This window comes from Bufo bufo, chromosome 2, assembly GCF_905171765.1.
Source record: "Bufo bufo chromosome 2, aBufBuf1.1, whole genome shotgun sequence".
Taxonomy (NCBI): Eukaryota; Metazoa; Chordata; class Amphibia; order Anura; family Bufonidae; genus Bufo; species Bufo bufo.
This window is the reverse complement of record NC_053390.1, coordinates 522,916,243-522,938,085: the sequence shown is the minus strand read 5'-3', so window position 1 is coordinate 522,938,085 and position 21,843 is coordinate 522,916,243. Positions and strand designations below refer to the sequence as shown.

The window sequence follows — 21,843 nt, the reverse complement described above, 5'->3', positions numbered from 1 at the left end:
GAGGTTTAATGGAAAAAGTAGCATACAGTGCTATTTTTGTCATGAAATTCTACAGAATCTGTGACAGATGCTTTAAACAAAACCTCCAACACAGATGTGAGCTCAGCCTTGCTTTGAAAGCAATTTCCTTATATATTTTTATTAAAAATGCTCCATTTAAGAATTAATTATGCTTGCTATTAAGAATACAATATCTGCAGACAGTCATCAGTAGCTTATTTTAACTAGATGGTTAATGGGCCTTAATGATAAGACTACCATAAAATCAACTGTAGTTAGAGGTATGTATTAAAGATTGTCCGTCGTACAAGACACCATGTTTGACATCTATTGGGGTAATTTATCAAACTGGTGTAAAGCAGAATTGGGTTAGTTGCCCATAGTCAAAGGAGCTGTCAAAAATGAAAGGTGGAATCTAATTTGTTGCTAAGGGCAACTAAGCCAGTTCTACTTTACACCAGTTTGATAAATTACCCCATATGTTCACTGTATCCAGATGTGTACGGTACTTTAAAGACCAGCAACTTATCCTAGAATGCGAGCAGGATTGGTTGCCTCCACTTGCAGAGCTGTCTAGTGAGATGAAGGGGCGGGGCCTCACAACACACTACACTGCTCTACAATAGATGGTAATTATGTGATCCTGCCTATGGTATGCACCATGGCTGAGCAGCCCGACAGGAAAAATCACCAATATCTAGTATGTGCAAGTGCCAGAGTGTTATGTAGTAAGACCATGCCCCCTGATCCCCTAGGCATCTCTGCAAGTTGAGGCAACCAGTGCTGTTCACATTCTAGGGCAGGTTGCTGGCAGCCATTTTAAATCATTCGCAGAAGAACCCCTTTAACATCCCTGTAGAACTTTACAAGCCCAAAAAAAAAGAATACAACTCTTATTTGGCTGTTTTACTTCAGTACTGGATACTATATCAAAATATATCAAATATATACCTTGAAGTAAACAGTTTTTTTTTTTTATAATGGAAAACAATGGAAGATAAAAGCAGATGGTTGCAGACACTGCAGCATGCAGATGTAGAAAAAAATCCTAATTTGATCAAAAACTGACCAGTTCATGCCATATTCATATTATGATAAAAACATACATGAACAAAATTTTCTTTTCTGTAGATCTTGAAGAAGTCATGTACAGAAATCTTGTCTGTGGACCCATCATCTGTCTGTGTTGGCGGTAAGAAAATTGAATTTTATATTACGGTTTCCTGCTGCAGGGTGTACTAGCTTGCTTTCGCTTTATTCTTCTCGCTAGTAGTATTTGCTAGCGCCACATAAAATATAACTTCTTCTCTGGCTATTCTGTCTTATAGCCAGATAAATATTCATGTAAAAATATTTTATGGAAAGGAAGTTGATCCGAAAAAAATATAAAAATGTTTGACGATAGCTACATGAAGTGTATTCAAAGCAAACACCCTACATGTTTATTTCATTTTTAATATTACATTGCCGTCCTTTCATTTTCCTTTACCTTACACTTACCAGGTTTAATATTTCTAGGTTGATTTTCATTTATTGGTAGTTCAGCAGTTTACATTGGTGTAATCGGATTGCTGAGGCGGGGGAAAAAAATGAAACATTTCTGCGTTACATGTTCATAAAAGGAGACACAATGCAAAGCATAAAAATGATCAAAAGTGCATTAAAAAGCAAAACATCTGGGAAGGTGGCAAGTGCAAAGTTTGCTTGATAGTGAGCCATAAACATTCTTTCAGCTCTTTCCTAGGTCTACAGGACTGGAGCACCATTACCAGCTTTTAGGTTGAGCTTCAAAACAATATAAACTCAGTCTTTTTTATTGTGCTGTTCCCTTAATTCATGCACATATCTGTAACATATCTTCACCTCATCTTCATCTTTTACTTCAAGACAAATCCAACCTGCTCAGAATAAATGCGCATCCGTGGCCACATTCTGGTATTCTGTTCAGGCACAGGAACATAATACTGGAATTGCTAGATTCAGCATATGCGTCCAACAGATCCTGATTACTACAATGGGATCTATCAGGTTTCCAGCTCAAATACTGGCATTTTGTCAGACAAAATACCCCTGCATTTAGTGGTATTCTGTCCTTTTTTGCCAGAATCTGTAATGGAGGCTACAACTTGAACCTCTGCTGCAAATGTGAACCTCGCCATTTTTGAAAATGATCTAGCCTAGCCATTTGTCAGGAGACAGGGGGCAATCTGTTATTTCCACCATGTTGCTGTGGAGAGGAGGTAAGATGGGCTGTGCATGCAAGAAACCCTTCAAACATTGCACTGCTGATAAAGTTCTTTATGGAGGAGTGGGAGAAATTTCTTCCAGCCAATGTCAGAGACTGGCAGACATTGTCAAGAAACACATGAGGTTGCTTCTGGTAAATGGGGGAATACCAGGTTTTAAAGTCAAGCATAGTATTTTTTTCTTTTTTGGGAGGGGGTTAACTTTCATGAGGTGGCATATGTTCGTGATTACTGTATTAAGAAATACATTTTCTCATTGCCCAGTCAGGCTGAATGTGATCAATAGACTTCTCCTTGCTGCCGGTGCCCCATCTTGCCACTCTTGCTGTCTGTCTGTCTGCTTATAGATTATAGGAGTGTATTACTGTACTGCGGCGGTCGGAACAAATCGCACGGCATCATAGCAACCAATGACGCTGTGTGCTCCTGCAATGATCCGTTATCTCACGGACTGTGTTCCACGGATGTCTGCATGAGGCTTTAATAATTTAGAAATATCAAACCAATAAAAAAATCTTAGGTTCACATCATGTTTTTGTCTTCTGTCGTTTACCATATACACAAAAAGGTATACGTTAAGCTGATGCCTTTATTTATTTTTTTACAGACAAATTTCAAGTTGTCTTGAGAGGGAATGGATTTTTATTTGGAAAAAATATTGAAAATATTGCCTGCAGCTACCTTATCAACGCGACAACAACTCGTAAGTACTTAGAAATTGAAAAAATAAGATCCAGTGCTCAAAAAGGGTCTGTCACCATGAAAATGTAGATCTGCAGGCAGCATGTTATAGAGCAGGAGATGCTGAGCAGATTGATATGTAGTTTTATGGGAAAGGTTGAGCTACCTCTGTTTGCCCACTCACAGATGCATGGCTGTCAGTCACTTAGTAGGAGTGCCCACTGGACTCCTAATCATAGAAAGAGCAGATATTTAAATGAAAGTTTTACTGAATCTTTTGCCATAAGACTAAATATCAATATGCTTAGCTTCTTCTGATCATGACTGGAGACTGCACTGCATATTCATGGTGACAGGTTAGCTTTAACTATAGTATGATTTTTTTTTTGTTATGATGATGTATTATTATTATTATTAGAGATGAGCAAATTTGGTTCGATCTGAATTTATTTGCGGCAAATCGCGTAAAAAAACTATTTGATGGCTGCATAGAGCCTTTAAAGTGGTGTAGAACACTGTGCCTTGCAGTAACACACATGGGGAGTCTGCTGTGGTAGTGAAACAATACTGTGAGTCCATATGACATGCAGATGACAGGCATCACTCTTAGAATCACTGCACACTTCACTTATTTGGGCAGTTATGAGGCCAAAACTGACCAAAATAACTCAAGTGTGAACTCAGCCTTACAGGTGAATGTTAGCGTCAATAAGAAGCACACTCCTTTTACACCATCAGCAGCTGATTCCACATAGATGTCTACAGAACCTGTTTTATTAATCGCTTATACAAGTAGAGCACCTCCGACAGAGCGGAGAGGGTGTCAGCAGTAAGTTTGTGTTGACGTCACTGAAAATTTTGCCCTTGCTGTGATCCATCAGAACAATAACCCCCAAAAAATCCTGTCTGTGGAGCATCCACCTTTACTCAGTCAGCATTTGGTCAGTGATCCATCAGTATTCCTAAAGCCAAAAAAACCAGGAGTGGATCCAAAACAGAGATGACACGTGAATGGAATATTTTCATGTGTTCTGTGTTTTGTACCCACTCCTGCTTTTTGCTACCAACTCATAAGCCAATTCTGATGCAAAATAGGGACCATGTCATGCAGGCCTTACAGCTATTATATAGACAGGATCCGTTGTGTGTCTCATTTTTTGTGGGTCAAAAAAATGATGATGTTATCCATGCCCAAAGGCAAAATAGTGGCCCACTCATGAAGTGGTGAGGGTGAGAACAGCATAATAAGTCCACGGACTGGCCCTATGACATAGCGGTGAGGTGGAAGCAGCATGAGGAGACCACAGAATAGCCCAATGAGTCTGGAGGTGGCAGCAGCATCAGCAGGAGGCCACAGTGGCAAAATGACAGTGTGGAGGTGGCAGCAGTATCAGGAGGCCACAGAGTGGCACAATGACAGAGTTGGGTCCGTAGTCCAGGCGACTTACAAATAACGTAGCCTCCTCAAAGGGCCTGAGCAAACGGCAGGTGTCATGCATGAGTTGACATCAAAGTTACACAGGGGAGTACTCTTGTCCGCTTGGATCATCAAGAGATCGTTTATGGCCTTTTTCTGTTCATATAGTCGGTCCAACATATAGAGTGTGGAATTCCAACGGGTGGAAACGTCACATATCAGTCTATGTTGGGGGATTCCGTCCTGCCGCTGCAGCTCAAGGAGGGTGTGCTTTGTGGTGTACGAGTGGCTGAAGTGCATGCAAATTTTCCTGGCCATTTTTAGGATGTCTTGCAGATGGGTGAAAGACTTCAGGAACCGCTTGACAATCAGATTGAACACTTGTGTGTCACAGTATGGTGTGGGTAGTAAACTCCACACCGAACATAGGGAGAAAAGAGAAAAAGGAACTAGGCCTGGAAATTAGGGAAAGGGGAAAGGGCACCACCTAGTGAATCCTAGACAGAGTCCTGACTACTCTCAGTATGAACAGACCTTGATGGTAGGAATGTTTATACGCAGAAACCTAGACCCCTATCTAACCCTAAAGAGACCTCAAAATAGTGTCAGGACAAAAGATGACCTGTTCCTTCCCAGCTGAAAGAACAGGAGACTCCCTCAGGCCTAATACCAAAAGATAGGGGAATGCAACAAACAGGAAATAGGGAAAAGACACTTAACTCGCGGACGAGTGGGAACTCAGTGGAGAATCAAACACCAGCACTTCCAACACCCAGAAAGGGGCTATCAACCGCATAGCATTATGGGTGGGACCAGACTAAATAGAGAAGTTGGAATGACCACTTAAGCTATACCTGAGATAAGAGGTGTGGTCATAACCAGCAACAAAACAGAAACAAGTGAAACCAAAGAGGCTGTCACATCATGTGCAGCCAGTCTCTTAGATCTTCTGACCCCTGTCATGGGAGAGCCCGTGACAGTGTGCCATGCTGGGCACATGGTTCAGCCCTCCTTGACGCAGCGCCAACATCATGTTCTTCCTGTTGTCGGTCACTATGGTTCCGATTTTGAGTTGTCACGGAGAAAGCCAGGATTAGATTTCTTGCTGAAGGACATGGAGCAGTTCCTCCCCTGTGTGACTCCGTTCGCCCAGGCAAACGAGGTGCAGAACAGCGTGACACTGCTGTGCCCTGCACATGTGATATGCTAGAGGGGCACTATGAATTGTCCGTGCAGTGGAGGTTGAGGACACGTGGAGGATGATAAGGCAGAGGTGGTCATTGTCGCAGGACCAATGGCGTGAGAAAATGGAGACGGAAGCGGCGTCACCTGGCCAAGTTGCTGGTGTGGCTGTGCAGGGACCACATTTACCAAGTGGGCCGTAAAAAACATATACTGTCCCTGACCATAGTTACAGCTCCACATGTCGGCGCTGCCGTGCACTTTGGCAGACACTTACAGGCTCAAGGACTGGCCCACCTTCTGTTCTACATACGTGTGTAGGACTGCTACTGCCTTTTTGGCAAAGAAATGACGGCTTGGGACTCGGCACGGCACAAGCCAGCAGTTCTTTGAAAGGTGCAGAGTCCACCACTTGGAAAGGGAGGGACTGCAACACCAGCAACTTGGATAGGAGCACATTCAGCTTCAGCACCGTTGGATGAGTGCACGCATTCTGTTGTCTCTTGGCAATCGTTTCGGTGATCGATTGCTGATGGAATGACTGACAAGAAGTAGGAGGAGGAGCTGGAGCATTAGGACCAGCAGATGATGGGAAGGACTGACAGCTCCCTTTGGCTAAGTTGGTGGAGCCCTGACTGCCTGAAATCAGGTGCGTGCCACTGGGTGATGCAGTGACTGCTGCGGCAAACTGGACAACCACATCGGAGCCACAGTTCTCCCAGGCCACTGGTGACGCTGCATATGTTGAAGCAGGGCCCTGGTGCCAACATTGGCATCCTGGCTACGCTTCACCTTCTGCCCACATATTCTACATATGGCCATGTTCACCTCCTCCGGTGGCTTAACAAAATACTGCCACACCGCCGAGTAGGTGATTTTACCCCAGCACTACGCACTGACTGACTGCTACCGTCGCTGCCTCTGTGAACCGTTGCACTGCTACTTCCTGGGCTGGTAGGCTCCTGCGAAACAGGGGGTCTACCCCCAGCACGTTTGGCTCCCGACCTTCCACTGCTGTCACCCTGCTGACTCCTGGCCACGCTAGCGACTTGCTGACTCCGCTGCTGCCTCACAGGCAAGCTGCCATCCTCTTCTCCCGATGATGATGAAGCCCCTTCATCACCGAGCTCACAAGTGCGATCAGCTATATTATCATCATCGAGTACTGTGTGCACGTCACTAATGTCCTTCTCAACCGTCTCTGGTTCAGCAGCTTGACCGCTCGCAACACCAGCCCCCAAGCCACTATCCTCATCACTACTTACATGCCTAGTGAAGGAAGCATCGGATGTCTCCTCCACATCTTGGCTTGCTAGTAGCCATCGACTGTCTTCTAGTAACTCATCCTAACTGTATAGGGGAGCTGAACCCACAGCATACAATACTTCTCTGGCTGAGGGAACAGAATAGGACAGAGACAGGTTGAGTACAGGTGAGGGCACAGGGCCTGCTCCAGGGCCATGCCAACTAAGGGTTGTGTCTGACAAACCCACTGACTCTTGGCTGGGGGTGTCTGATGTCACTTGCGACCAAGTTGAAGATTGAGTCAACTATTCAAGAACAGCTAGGTTGTTGGTCAAGACACGACCGCTAGATGACACCGGGAGCTTAGGCCTCTCGCTGCAACTCCTGCTGCCACGCATCCTTACTCTGCTGCGACCTGTGCCTGCGCCAGAAACATTTAGGCCTTTGCCACTCCCCTGTGCAGGGCCTGGCACTTCTCTGTCTGACATACTGGTAGATCAAATAAATAAATAAAATAGAAATTAAAGCACCCCAAAAAAGTCTGCAATTTTCTCACTTCACCACACATTGACTTATAAGCCCTATTTTCCCCACTAATACACGTCAAAAAGGGCATTAGAACATATACAGTAACTGCACCGCTGAATGGCAAATATATATTTTTTGCCACTAATACACGTTAAAAAGGGCTATAATTTTCTCACTTCACCACACAACAGCAAATACTATTCTTGTGCCACTAATACACGCAAAAAAAGGACTTTAGAACATATGACTGCACCACTGAATGGCAAATAGGCCTTTATTTTCTTCCACTTATACACACCACAAAAGGTTTTAGAACATATAACTACACCTCTGAACGGCAAATATATATTTTTTTGCCTCTGAAACACGCTAAAAAGGGCTTTAGAACATTTAACTGCACCGCTGAACGGCAAATATATATATTTTTTGCCACTAATACACTCCAAAAAGGGCTGTCATTTTCTCATTTCACCACACAACAGCAAATACATTTTTTTTTGGTGCCACTAATACACACAAAAAAGGGCTTTAGAACATATACCTGCATCACTGAACGGCAAATATATATTTTTTGCCACTAATACACGCCAAAGAGAGCTGTAATTTTCTCACTTCACCACACAATGGCAAATACTTTTTTTGTGCCACTTATACACTCCACAAAAGGCTTTAGAACATGGGTGTCAAACATGCGGCCCGGCAAAGATATTCATTGCTCTGGTTACCTGGAGGGGGGCGGAGATAAAATAAAAAAGTCAGATGCGGTCCAGGAGCGGTTGAAGGATGGCGGAGCAGTTGGAGGCGGTCCAGGAGAGGATGGAGGCTGGCGGAGGCGGTCCAGGAGAGGATGGAGGTGCGCAGAGGTAAACGTCACGTCCTGATGTGACGTCATCAGGCTCCGCCTGGAGTTCTGACATGCTGCGGACGGCGCCATTGAGGCTTTAGACGCAGGGTACCAGATTCACAAGGTAAGAAAAGTACCGTATTTTTCGCCCCATAAGACGCACTTTCCCCCCCCCAAAAGTGGGGGTGAAATGCCTCTGCGTCTTATGGGGCGAATGCTTCCATTTTACAGCGCAGTTTGCGACGCTGCAGCATCGCAGACTGCTATGTATGAGCCGGGAGAGAGGAGGGTCTGGAGTCCGTAACTAGGGGCGGGGCCCGTTGCAGTCACTGTACTCTTACACCGGGCCCCGCCGCTCACCAAAGTATTTATAAACGTGAATCCTTATCCTGTTATTAAGTTGAACTAATGCTGCCCTCTCCCATGTTCCCATGTTCCCCTGTATCCCCATAGCACTTACTTAAGCTTCAATAGCAGGCAGAGCGGACGGCAGCAGTAACGTCACTCACTGACGTCGAGCGCCTGCTCCGCCCACTTTATGAATGAAGCAGGCGGAGCAGACGCGCGACGTCAGTGAGTGACGTTACTGGTGCCGTCCGCTCTGCCTGCTATGGAAGCGTGTTCGTAAGTGCTGTGGGGATACAGGGGAACATGGGAGAGCGCAGCGTTAGTTCAACTTAATAACAGGATAAGGATTCACGTTTATAAATACTTCGGTGAGCAGAGGGCCGGTGTATTGGGGGACACTGTTATGAGGGGGATCTGTGGATGACATATAGCAGTGTCATCCACAGATCCCCCCCATAACAGTTCCATCCACAGATCCCCCCACCTCATAACAATGCCATCCAAAGATATCCCACCCCATAGCAGTACCATCCACAGATATCCCACCCCATAACAGTTCCATCCACAGATCCCCCCACCTCATAACAATGCCATCCACAGATCCCCCCACCCCATAACAATGCCATCCACAGATATCCCACCCCATAGCAGTACCATCCACAGATCCCCATAACAGTGCCATCCACAGAACCCCCATAACAGTGCCATCCACAGATCCCCCATAACAGCGCCATCCACAGATCCCCCATAACAGCGCCATCCACAGATCCCCCATAACAGCGCCATCCACAGATCCCCCATAACAGTGCCATCCACAGATCCCCCATAACAGTGCCATCCACAGATCCCCCATAACAGTGCCATCCACAGGTCCCCCATAACAGTGCCATCCACAGATCCCCCACATGACAGTGCGTCATCCACAGATCCCCCATAATAGTGTCATGCACAGACCACCATTAATTCAAAGCCCACCAAAAGCACAACTTTTGGTTAAAAATATTTTTTTCTTATTTTCCTCCTCAAAAACCTAGGTGCGTCTTATAGTGAAGTTTAATATTTGTATATATATATACAATGTTGTTCTATGAAAATGTACGATTTTTTTTTTTTTTTGATGCGGCCCACATAAACTTAAATTTTGTTTTTTTGGCCCATGTTAGCCTTTGAGTTTGACATGCTTGCTTTAGAACATATAACTGCACCACTGAACGGCAAATATATATATTTTTGTCCACTAATACACGCCAAAAAGGGCTTTAGAACATATAATTCCACTGCTGAACGGCAAATTGGCCCTGTTTTTCCCACTTATACATGCCACAAAAGGCTTTAGAACATATAGCTACACCGCTGACTGGCAAATAATATATATATTTTTTGCCTCTAATACACGTCAAAAGGGCTTTAGAACATATAACTGCACCTCTGAACGGAAAATATATATTTATTTGCCATTAATACACGCCAAAAATGCTGTAATTTTCGCACTTCACCACACAACGAATAAGCCCTTCTTTCCCACTAATAATATAAGCCAAAAAATGCTTTAGTACATATAACTGCACCACACAAGGGCAAATTAGACATAGAAATATTTCCTTGTAATAAACCCTGTTAATTACTGTATCAAACAGCACTTGCACCCCAATAACAAGACCTGTTTGCTGGAATTACAGAGCTGTATAATGGAAATTTTGATCCACAATCAGTGCAGCAAGGTGTAATAGGATTGTTCCTATTATCCAGGCTGTAACCTCCCCTACTGAACCCTGTTCTGCTTCAATACTGTGGAATGATTCCTCCCTATCCTTTCTCTGAACTTCTATACAGCAAAATAAAGGTTTTAAAGTCTTTTCTACCACTGTCCCTAGCTCCTGCGGACATCTCTCTCTGCACTAAGTACACTGGAAAATGGCTGAATACAAGATGGCTGAGGCTATTTATAGGGCTGTGACATCACAGGGCTGGTTGGCTGCTGATTAGCTGCATGCATGGCATTGTGGGTGATTTCTTGTTCCATGTCCTAACACGTGCTGCAGCCATTTTAGGAAAAAATGTGATTCGTTACCATGAAGCGTGAGGAAATTCTGATTCGGTGCGAATCAAATTTTTCCTGAAATTCGGATCGAATTCCACTTGGTCAACTAAGATTCGATCATCTATAATTATTATAATTAATAACATTGGTAATAATTATAATGTATATATTTTGGATTAACAGAAAATCAGTTATTCACCTTTTGAAATGTGAATTATACATGACTGTATTTCTATTAAGAACTTTTGTGGCAGACCTATGTAGTAGTGGCCACATGCAGCTAATGACCATGGCAGCATGCACTAGGCCACATTTTCAAATTGATTGTTAAAGGGGTTTTAACAAACTTGATATTGATCAACTGTCCTCAAAATAGGTCATCAATATCAGATCAGCGGGGGTCCGACTCCTGGGACCTCATCAATCAACTGTTGGAAGAGGCTGCAGCACTCCATGAGCACCTAGCCTCTTCCTAGGCCAGTGATGTTACTGTACATTAGTCACATGACCTAGGTACAGCTCAGTCCCATGGCGCTGAGCTGCAGTACTAAGCACAGTCACTATACAATGTACGGCACTGTACTTGGTAAGCTGTGAAGAGACTGCAGCACTCACTGGAGTTTATCGGCAATGGTGACCTCTGCCGATCTGATATTGATCCCAAGGACAGGTTGTTAATATTAAATTCCCACATAATCCCTTTAATAGATGCACAGTTTTGGAGGTAAACATCAATTTTACCTGCAAAACTGATTTTGGTGGTCTAATTAAAGGAGTTGTCTGGCCTTGGTGCTGACAACTCCTTGGGTACTATCCCTTTGAACAAAAATGCCATTCACCTGTGGTTCCGCCGCTGGTTCATTCCTGGATGCTTCCAGTTCCTGCTTGACTAAGAATCAAGTAATAGCAGTAATGTTTCATTCAAGCCACTGTGACCAATCACAGGCCTCAGCGTTCACGGGACCAAACTACTTTCTTACCCAGTGGGGACCAGAAGCATCCAAGAATGGATCAGCTACGGGACTGCAGTCAGATGAGTGGCTTTTTTATGTTCAAAAGGAACAGGTCAGGTGTCCAGGGGTCGTCAGCTCCAAGCTCCAAGAAAATCGAAAAATTATTGTGCAAAGTTAATTTATTTCAGTAATGCAACTTAAAATGTAAAACTAACATATGAGAGACTTATTACATGCAAAGCGAGATATTTCAAGCCTTTATTTGTTATAATTTGGATGATTATGGCTTACAGTTTATGAAACCCCAAAGTCACAATTTTGAGGTCCCCTTTGCTCATGGGGTATGGACTAATTAGCTGACTAGAGTGTGACACTTTGAGCCTAGAATATTGAACCCTTTCACAAAATTTTAATTTTAAGCTGCATTAATGCAATTTCTTTTAAGTTGCATTACTGAAATGAACTTTTGCACGATATTCGAATTTTTTGAGTTTCACCTGTATATTCACAAATAAATGGTCAGCATGTAGAGGAAGCTACTATATGATGTATTTCCAAAGGACAGAAACCATGAACAGCCGTTAAGATACACAGGCAAAGTTCAGAGGGATCACAATGTGAATGTAAATAAACCTCGAAGTGCTGATCTGATATATCATCTAAAGAAAAAGAATATATTGGTGATATTCTTTAATGCATCTGTAGGATTATAAAATGAAATTATATATTCTAATTTTGTTCTCTGTTTTGGAAATTTATCAAATAATTAATATTTTTTTATTTTTATTTCGAAGATAAAAAGCCCCTTGACGTGAAATCACAATACATGCTTTGCCCAGTTACCGAACTTCATGAAAATGGACAGTAAGTAGTTTTCTTTTTCCTAATTTTTTTCTCTTAAAATACAAACTCCACACTTCTGCAGGAACGTGCACAATACACAGAACTGAAGCAGTCCTTATGCAGCAGCTCTCTGCTCTTGCTAAAATGGGATTATTTTCTAACAGTTAAAGTTTTAGAGCATCATAGTAAAAATACTACATTCAAACCTTGTTGCTTTATATGTAGGTAAATGTAAAATAGATGAACTCAGTGGTGAAATGTTACCTTTTTAATGTTTTTTTTTTTATTGTTCTCTCTACTCAGATCTATACTTTGGTTTAAAAAAAAAAGGAAAATAGAACTAATGCTATTAAAGTTTTTTTTTCTCAGAATCAAGATTTATCACTAATCTACAGGGAATGCCATCAATCACTTGACGGCGCATGCCTTCTCCCTACTTTTAGTAGGGAGGAACTTGTATGAAAATTCAGCATGCTTGTTTTTCCTCCATTTCAAATAATTGCCTCCTGGTTGTAACAATGAAGATCGGTGGTCTTGGGACCCCTATACAAGTGATGAATAGTGTTTTCAGTGATTGAGCCCCCCCAAGTGATTTAACATTTATTACCTGTACTGTAGATAAGTGGTAAAAAATAATTGTGTGAAAAACACAAAAAACACGGAATTAAACGGTAAAAACTTAACACAATGCTAATATTGTAATTTTGGGTTGTATATGACCCCATGTATTATCAGCAACACTAATAATGTTGAAAGAGCATCCATAGTTTTCTGATAAAGAAAAGAGCCTCCAAATGTATGGACTTTTACCTGATTAAACTATAGGTGTTAAATCCTAATGACATTGTCATAATGTCATACTATTGTATGATAGCCAGTAGTTAGACTGAGTCACCAGGAACTGTTAAGGCAGGGTTCACACCTGAGCGTATTCGATAAGCGCTTTTTATCGGGCGTTTTTGAGGTGTATTTTGGGGCGTTTTTGTATTTTGGAAACGTGCGTCGTACGCGCGTTCTTGCTATTGACCACAGAGGCGTACAATGAAAAACAGAGGTGTTACGCGTGACAATACGACCCAAAGAAGCTCCTGTACTTCTTGGGGCGTAGGGAGTTTTACAGCGCGTTCGTACGCGTTCGAACGCTCAGGTGAGAACCATGCCCATAGGGAAACATTGTTTTTTGCCTGTTAAGCGTTTTACAGCGCGTAGAAACGCACTGTAAAACGCTCAGGTGTGAACCTAGCCTAAGATAAAAATTTGCTTAGCTGGATTGAGGTTGTTGCCGTTTTGTCTTCTGAATTCAAGTCGAGATCTGATTAAAGAGTCCAAGAAAAATCTAGGAATGACTGTCATAAAAGATAACTAATGTTTAGTATGTTTGCTTAATTAACTTTTGGCTAAGGATAGAAACACATTAAGTAGCTAGTAGTTAGTGCACGTGAAAAATAAACACATCTGGTCCCGCAACGAATAAGGGTTCTCTCTGCGTGGGTGACAGATGTGGTGATCATTTACCCTGCTCTCAGCATTTAAATAATTAACGGCACACTAGAGGAGATGCCTTGCAGACTGCCTTTTAGCCTGCTAAATGTTCTCAAAAGTCTGCCATTTATGGTTAATTGCAATTTGTGGGCCTTTAATAACTTAGGTGACTGAAAACATGAACATACATTGAGTAATAGCTTCAGTTTATATGAAGTGCAGTTATTGGAGGCAAATGCTATGCCTTCCAATCCATTGTATTCAGTAAGATGAAATTGTCAATATCATTGTTTTATAATAATAAGTAGTTATTCATAGATATTCAATTGTAATAAACTAACGTTGATATGAAATGGGTAATAAAAAGCAATATGCTTTTTGTTTGATACTAGTTTATAATTTTTTTTAAAAATCACTGAAAATGATCAAAATCTGTAGCCGTCTCAATATTGGAGGAGTGCTAAAGCAAAAATAATAAATACTTTATTGAACTAAATATATAAAAATTTCAGACAAAGGCATAAAACTTCTAATGGGTTATAATTAATTGATCCAGGGCAGATACAACTCCAACGTGTGGTATTTGAAGTAAACACACCATGCACATATGCCCTGCTGGTCAATAGGTTCACACTTAACACGCCCTCCACTGCTAGGGTCACCAAAGGCATAAGGACCAATGAAATTAGGGTATATTTAACAGAAACTCCACATACAGTATATTGTCACTTATAGAGAGTGGAAGAGATTTATCCCTCCCTATCAGATGAGCGCACTACTCAGTTGATACTAGTTTATACCTTAAAAAACTCTCTAAAAAAGCCTATAAAAGATTTTTCTGATGTAGAAACCTTATTGTTCACTACAATTCAAGCTTCAGAAGCATGGTTGACAGATACTAGTATCACAGTTAGCTGCTTTTGGCCATATCATATATGTTGTATTCCATGCTGTCTATTCAAATTAATGGCTGGTCATGTAATGCATGAATAGTCTATCTAGAGATAGTTCATCTAGAGAGAGATCGACTTCCAGTTAGTGGCTCGTCATTCTTACTGTAGGACATTCTATGTGCCCTGAAATGGCATATTGAAGGGTTTGCCAAGATGAAATGAGCCATTTAACAGGTGATTGTTCACTATATGCTTATTTTCGAAACAACAGTGAATGTGGCAGTGAGACAAGACGGGAGAGTTATCAAAACTAATGAAAAACAAAATTTTCTTTATGTCTGTTTCCAAAAGAAATAGTTTCTCCAGAGTCAGTAGTTAACAATCTCGTCATATTAAACATTTCTCCATAGGCCAACATATAGAAAAACTGCCAGATATTCAACCTATTCCAGATAATGTAATTCTATTGTAATGTGATGACTCAATATCAGCATGGGTTTATGAGGGTTTGGTTGTGTTAAACTAATCTGATTAGTTTCTATGATGACCTGTTAAGTTTTAGACTGGATCAGATTCATTATGAATTTAACAAATCATCCACCACTTGAGTTTTTTTTATAATTGTTGTGGATTAATTGTGTAAAAACAGCACACAGTGCCATTTTACTGTGAATATTGGTGTGGAAAACTATGATGGAAGAAGAAGATGGAGGATCACATAACATGGGGAAGAAGTGTGTGTGGGGGGGCTTGCCCTGATTGGCTCAGAAGTTGAAAACAGCATAGTCCTTTTGCTGTAAATGTCATAGAATGCCATTCTATAGCAATAGAAAGATATAATTGGGTAGATGTTAGGTATTGTGATCAGCGAAGGGACTGATTATCCAACTGTGTGTTTACTACGCCAGCAGCTAGTTTTGCATTAGAAAACCCTCTGCAACTTCTGTGTATTGTGGTAAGGTGCAGGGTATCGTATTGGATGGCAGATATGTGTCACCGAGGTTCCTGGCCTCGGTGAGGTAAGAGCCGGATTTTCTGTGTTAACAGCAGAAGCTGTTGACACCTTTAATACTTAGTGTGGCTGCAAAGCCAATCCGGGCCGGCTTTTAGTGGGAGTAGGTAAAGAGTTGGGCGGGTGCCTACTCCCCAGCTTCCAGGACCAGGTTTTGGAGCTGGGATTTAAATTCCCAGGCAGCAACCTCAGCTGGAAGGAGAAGGAAGGAAATCACTGTGAGCCTGGGTGGTTGTTTGCAGTGTGTGGAGCTGAGGCATGGACCCCGACACAGGCGTACAGAGCGCCCAGCCTCCTGGGGGAAATCTTTATGTGGCTGTGCGATCGGCCAGGACAGGACTCATTCCAATAAAGGAGCCAGGTGAAGCTCGCTGTTATTTTGTGTGTGAATTAACACCAAGAGACTGTTCTGTTTTTCTGTTTGAGCAACTGAGAAATAAATGCTCTTTTTTCTTCATTACCTGGACTCCATTTTCCTCTATACTGCACCCGCACCCCTGTCTACCAGAGTAATTCCCCACAGTATAAACAGGTGGAAAGCTTTTTTTTCTAAACCTCAAGTTTCTACAGTTTATAGGTTTATTGCCAGCACCCCAATAGCATTCTGCTGCAAACGCTAAACAACTGCACATTTTTTTTTTCTAAAAACCATTTCAGTGCATTATACCCATGTTATTACCGCAACATAATGGGTAGTTATAGCAAAAGCATTATATGGCAATAACGTCATTATTATACCTGTGTTATTAAACATGCTGCATTGTAGCAAAAACATTTTATATGAATCAATAAAGCCTTTATTATAATTTTTTTTGAGAAAACAGTTTTGAGTGGCACTGCTTACCTTCCCCCTTTCTTCGAGGCTGAAAAAATGTCACTTTTTGCACACTGGATGTGCTGATATGCTACCTGATGGTGCTCTGCCCACAACAATGTAATTTCAAAGGATAGGAAAATATTCAGGCGGCACTCACCATTCGGTGCAACAGGCTTTTTCTTCCTCCAGAATTAATGGCTGAGTACATCAGAAGTTGACTACATGGAAGCTGTAGCTGGATACATCAATAGCTAAATACATCGGAAAGCTGGGTACATATAAAGCATACATCAATGACTGGATACAAAAGCCGAGTACAAATAGGATGTGGCATGGAACGGACTTACATACATGCAGTGGGTGAACTTCCACAACGGCCGTTTCGCGCGTCAGATGGGCCAGATGAAGCTTGAATTGTAGTGACCAATAAGGTGTCTACATCAGAAAAATCTTTTATAAGCTTTTTTAGAGAGGTTTCTAAGGTATAAACTAGTATCAACTGCATAGTGAGCATCTGATAGGGAGGGTTAAATCTCTCCCACTCTCTATGTGACAATATATGTGAAGGTTATTACTCAGATTTCGTTATTATTCCTAGTGGGGTACCACAGACGTCAGGATTGGGCCCCATTTCCTTCAAAATATATATTAATTATCTTATAGATGACTAAACTGTGTAAAGTAATTAACACTGAAGAGGACAGTATACTACTACAGAGGGATCTGGATAGATTGGAGGCTTGGGCAGAGAAGTGGCAGATGAGTTTTAACACTAGAAAATGTAAGGTTATGCACATGGGAAGGAATAATGCAAGTCACCCGTACATACTAAATTGTAAAACACTGGGTAACACTGACATGGAAAAGGACCTAGGAATTTTATTTGACAGTAAACCTAATTGAAACAACCTGTGCCAGGCAGCTGCTGCCAATGCAGATAATATCATGTGGTACATGATTTCCTTTTATACATTAGGATTTTATTTGACCTTCTAACTAGTGTTGATTGAGTACCAAAGTGCTCGTGTGCTCTGGCCAAACATATCGGTATGCACGTGTGTTCTAAAGAGCACAATGGAAGTCAATGGGAGAACCCAAGGCACCCCCTGATCGGAAGAGAAGAGGGTGTCTGGTTCACAAAAAAAGTTTAAAAATTGATGGAAACCCCATCAAAACAGCATTAAGAGGATGGTTGGATGCGTCTTGGACTCCTATTATCTACGACATACAATAAGCAATCACACAAAGGCTATATGCCAAAAGCCAGGTATATGCAAGCCATCAATCTATCCATAAGACAGATGATAGGCTGAGTCAGCATACCTTACAATGGCAGCCTTGTGCACTAAACCAGCTCTTATCTAACTGAGCCAGTAAGTCTCAAAGTTACTTCAGATCTGTTGGATGGCTTGGGTGGACCTGCGCACCCAGTTTCGGACTGGGGAACTTAGGGCCCACCAGTGTAACTGATTCTGGGGGCCCACCTTAGGGCTCCTGCACACAATCTTATTTTTTTTCCATGTCTGTACCGTTCACTTCACTTCAATGAGGCCGCAAAAAAAAATAAAAATTAGACTCAAATTTGATTTGTGTGCATTCTGTGTCTGTATGTCCGCATGGAAATTCTGCAAAATGATAGAACATGTCCTATTATTGTCAGCATTACAGACAAGGATAGGACTGTTCTATTAGAGGCCGGCTGTTCTGTTCCGCATAATATGGAATGCACACACCTGGTATCCATGTTTTGTGGATCCGCAATTTGCGGACTGCAAAACATCCAACAGTCGTGTTCATGAGCACTTACAGTGATAACAGAAATATTAAAGATGAAGTAATATGGCAGACATTCACAGCAAAATGCACAAACATACATGTGGTAGAATTTACACATATATAGATATCCTGCACTTAAGGGTACTTTCACACTTGCGTTAAACTTTTCCGGTATTGAGTTCCGTCCTAGTTTTATCCTAATGCATTCTGAATGGAGAGCAATACAATCAGGATGCATCAGGATGTCTTCAGTTCAGTCAATGTACGGTTTTTGGATGGAGAAAATACTGCAGCATGCTGCTGTATTTCCTCCGTCCAAAATTGCGGAACACTTGCCGGAATGCTGGATCCGGCATTATTTTCCATTAAAATGCATTAATATCAGATCCAGCCCCAAGTGTTCCGAAAAAACGGATGTGGTTTTGAGGTCTGTGCATGCGCAGACCTTTAAAAATGTAAAAAAGATAAATATCAGATCCGTTTTTCCAGATGACAACCGGAGAGACGGATTCAATATTGCAATGCATTTGTGAGACGGATCCACATCCGTATCCGTCTACAAATGGTATCCGTTTGCATACAGATTGCCGGATCCAGCAGGCATAGAAGTGAATGGGGCTGCGTGTTTTCCTGAACGCATCCGGACCTAATCTGTGACGCTCGTGTGAAAGAGGCCTTAGTCAGTCAGAAACAAGACACATGCAGCGCACACCGATCACTCATTGGACACATGTGACACACAAGACACTTATGCATGGCTCACATGCCACTGATGCATATGTCACATGCTGCACATACATCACTGATACATATAACATATATAGCACACACCAATCACACATAGGAAACACGCAATGCACACACCAAGACATTTATGCCTAACCCTATTAAGTGTAGCACACTTAAAGTGGATAAAGGGGTTGTCGCCCTTCAGCAATTGGCATTTATCATGTAGAGAAAGTTAATACAAGGCACTTACTAATGTATTCTGATATTGACTCTTTTCCATCACATTAGACAGCGCATATCCATGGTTTTGACCACTCTGCAATCCAGCAGCGGTGGCCGTGCTTGCACACTATAGGTAAAGTTATAGGTAAATCAATGCCATGCAGCTGTTGTTTAAAAAAAAACTTACACTGGGTTGTCCGGGATTTTAATATTGATGGCCTATCCTCAGAAAAGGCTATCAATATCTGATCACTGCGGTTCTGACACCCTGCATCCCCTGCTGTTTTAGAGTAGCTCCAGTGCTTGAAGTTGGTCCTGAAACTGCACAGCTCCATCCATTGTGCAGCAGACGGGCTAGTTACTGCAGCAGCGCTCCCACACTTCTGGAGCAGCTGATCGGCAAGCCTGTTGGAGTCCTGATTATCAGATATTGATGACCTAACTGCCCACTGTAGGATAATAAGCTGAACTAGGTAGTGATATAACTGTAAGGGGTGCAGTGTTTGCATTCACATGTGGGCCCAGGAATCTGAGGTATTCACACCTATCTGGACTGCCTGGACTAGCCTGAGACAGAGGGCTAACTGCTGGGCACCCAGGGTACACTATAAACCCGCCGCTGCACTCTGCAGACTCCAGGGCACGGCGGGGAACCTTACTGTCTGCGCGCCTGCGCTGCGTAGGGAAGCTCTGTATGGAGAGCACAGCGTAGGCACGTCACGTATGAGTAGGCGGAGCCCACGAAGGTGGAAGGTGGGCCCAGCTGCACTAAGCAGCGCCGCAGGGAAGCGGTCTGGAGAGGAGGCGCTGGGCACTGGCGGCCATGGCAAGTGAAGTGGCGAGGTGAATGATCATGGATGGATCAGTCATCTCGCCACGACGCCACTTATGACAAGTCTGAGGAATCACTGTCGTGCTCATTGAAGTGGCAGGCAGCGGTGCTGGCCAGCGGGAAGCTGGAGAGCTGCCTGCCGCACTATTCATTATAAATGAAAATGCCAGGGGCCCACCGAGCCTGTGGCATCCCGGTGGGCCAGTCCGAGCCTGTGCGCACCTAGATCAAAAATCATTAGGGAGACAAAAAGTTGTCTGATTGTCGTAACATAATATTCAATAACCTTTCTATACAGTTTTGTCATGTAAAAACAAATTTGCATAAACATGGGCATATGGGAAAGACATGAAAAATGTGCGATCTACACTACTCATGAACAGTGCCATCTATCGGTTTCATAGTCTTATGACAAGAGTAATAGTATTGGCATAAGACTATGAAACCAATAGATTGCGCTGTTTATGAGTCATGAACAGCGCCATCTATTGGTTTCATAGTCTTATGCCAATACTATTACTCTTGTCATAAGACTATGAAACCAATAGATGGCACTGTTCATGAGTAGTGTAGATCACAAATTTTCCATGTCTTTCGCATATGCTCATGTTTATGCAAATTAGTTTTTACATGACAAAACCTGTATAGGAAGGTTATTGAATATTATGTTAGAACAATCAGACAACTTTTTGTCTCCCTAATGATATTGATCTAGGTGTGCAGGTGCACCCAAGCCATCCAACAGATCTGAAGTAACATTGAGGCTTACTGGCTCTGTCAGATAAGAGCTGGTTTGGAATGTCTCATAGTGCACAAGGCTGCCATTGTAAGGTATGTTGACTCAGCCTGTCATCTGTCTCATGGATTGATTGATGGCTTGCATATACCTGGCTTTTGGCATATAGCCTTTGTGTGCTTGTCTATTGTATGTCGTAGATAATAGGAGTCCAAGATGCATCCAACCATCCTCTTAATGCTATTTTGATGGGGTTTCCATCAATTTCTAACCTTTTTTTGTGAGCCAGGGTCTCCCATTGACTTTTATTGTATTAAATTCTACTCGAGAACCCGCAGTATTTGGCTGAGCACTCGGATGTGCCGAGCATAGCGATGCTTGAGCCGAACAGCAGTTTGGCCGAGCATGCGCGCTCAACACTACTTCTAACCATATGATGTTGCTGTTATTGTAACATTTCTTTAAGGGTTTGTCCCACATACATTGTATAGATCATAAAAAAGATTACTGTTTGTCATTTACATGCTTTACAAAAGATCTAGTGAAGAGCTATGACATTTATTATATAGTACAGTATATTGCCATCTGGTGTTCAAAGTGGATACAAGTGTGCACATCCACCTAGTTGGCTGAGTGCGGCAGGTCATGCATGCTCACTCACTCTTTCCCTGGCCAGGTATCTGCATACTAATCCTCTGTTTACTGCAGAGCAGCTAATAGAAAAAGCTCTTTGTCCTGCTTGCCACAGATGGACCAGACCCGCTGGCAGTATAGCTGGAAGACTCCTTCTAGAGGAGAATTAAGAAGGGACTTATTGTCAGCTGCTAGAAGGGAGATTCATTCTGTCCTGTGCTCGCCCCCAGTAGCCCAGATAAACAAGAACCAATGGGGACACACAGAAAATGTGAAGGGTATTCATTATGGATTAAAAACTGTAAGTTAACAAAAATTAAAAAAAGGAGAGAAATTATCCCTGTTTCCTGTATACAGTTTACATAAAGCAGATGCACTAGGTC

At 42.4% G+C, this 21,843-nt stretch overlaps 1 protein-coding gene across 2 annotated transcripts in view; it reads left to right on the top strand.

The window, feature by feature from the left end:
* Positions 1-21,843, top strand: part of ANTXR2 (ANTXR cell adhesion molecule 2) — a 320,264-nt gene that overhangs the window by 153,637 nt on the left and 144,784 nt on the right. For both annotated transcript variants that reach the window (XM_040417929.1, XM_040417928.1), the window contains exons 9-11: positions 1,132-1,192; positions 2,854-2,949; positions 12,280-12,349. In XM_040417929.1, the coding sequence (XP_040273863.1) occupies positions 1,132-1,192; positions 2,854-2,949; positions 12,280-12,349 (227 nt within the window). The remainder of the gene's footprint in view (positions 1-1,131; positions 1,193-2,853; positions 2,950-12,279; positions 12,350-21,843) is intronic.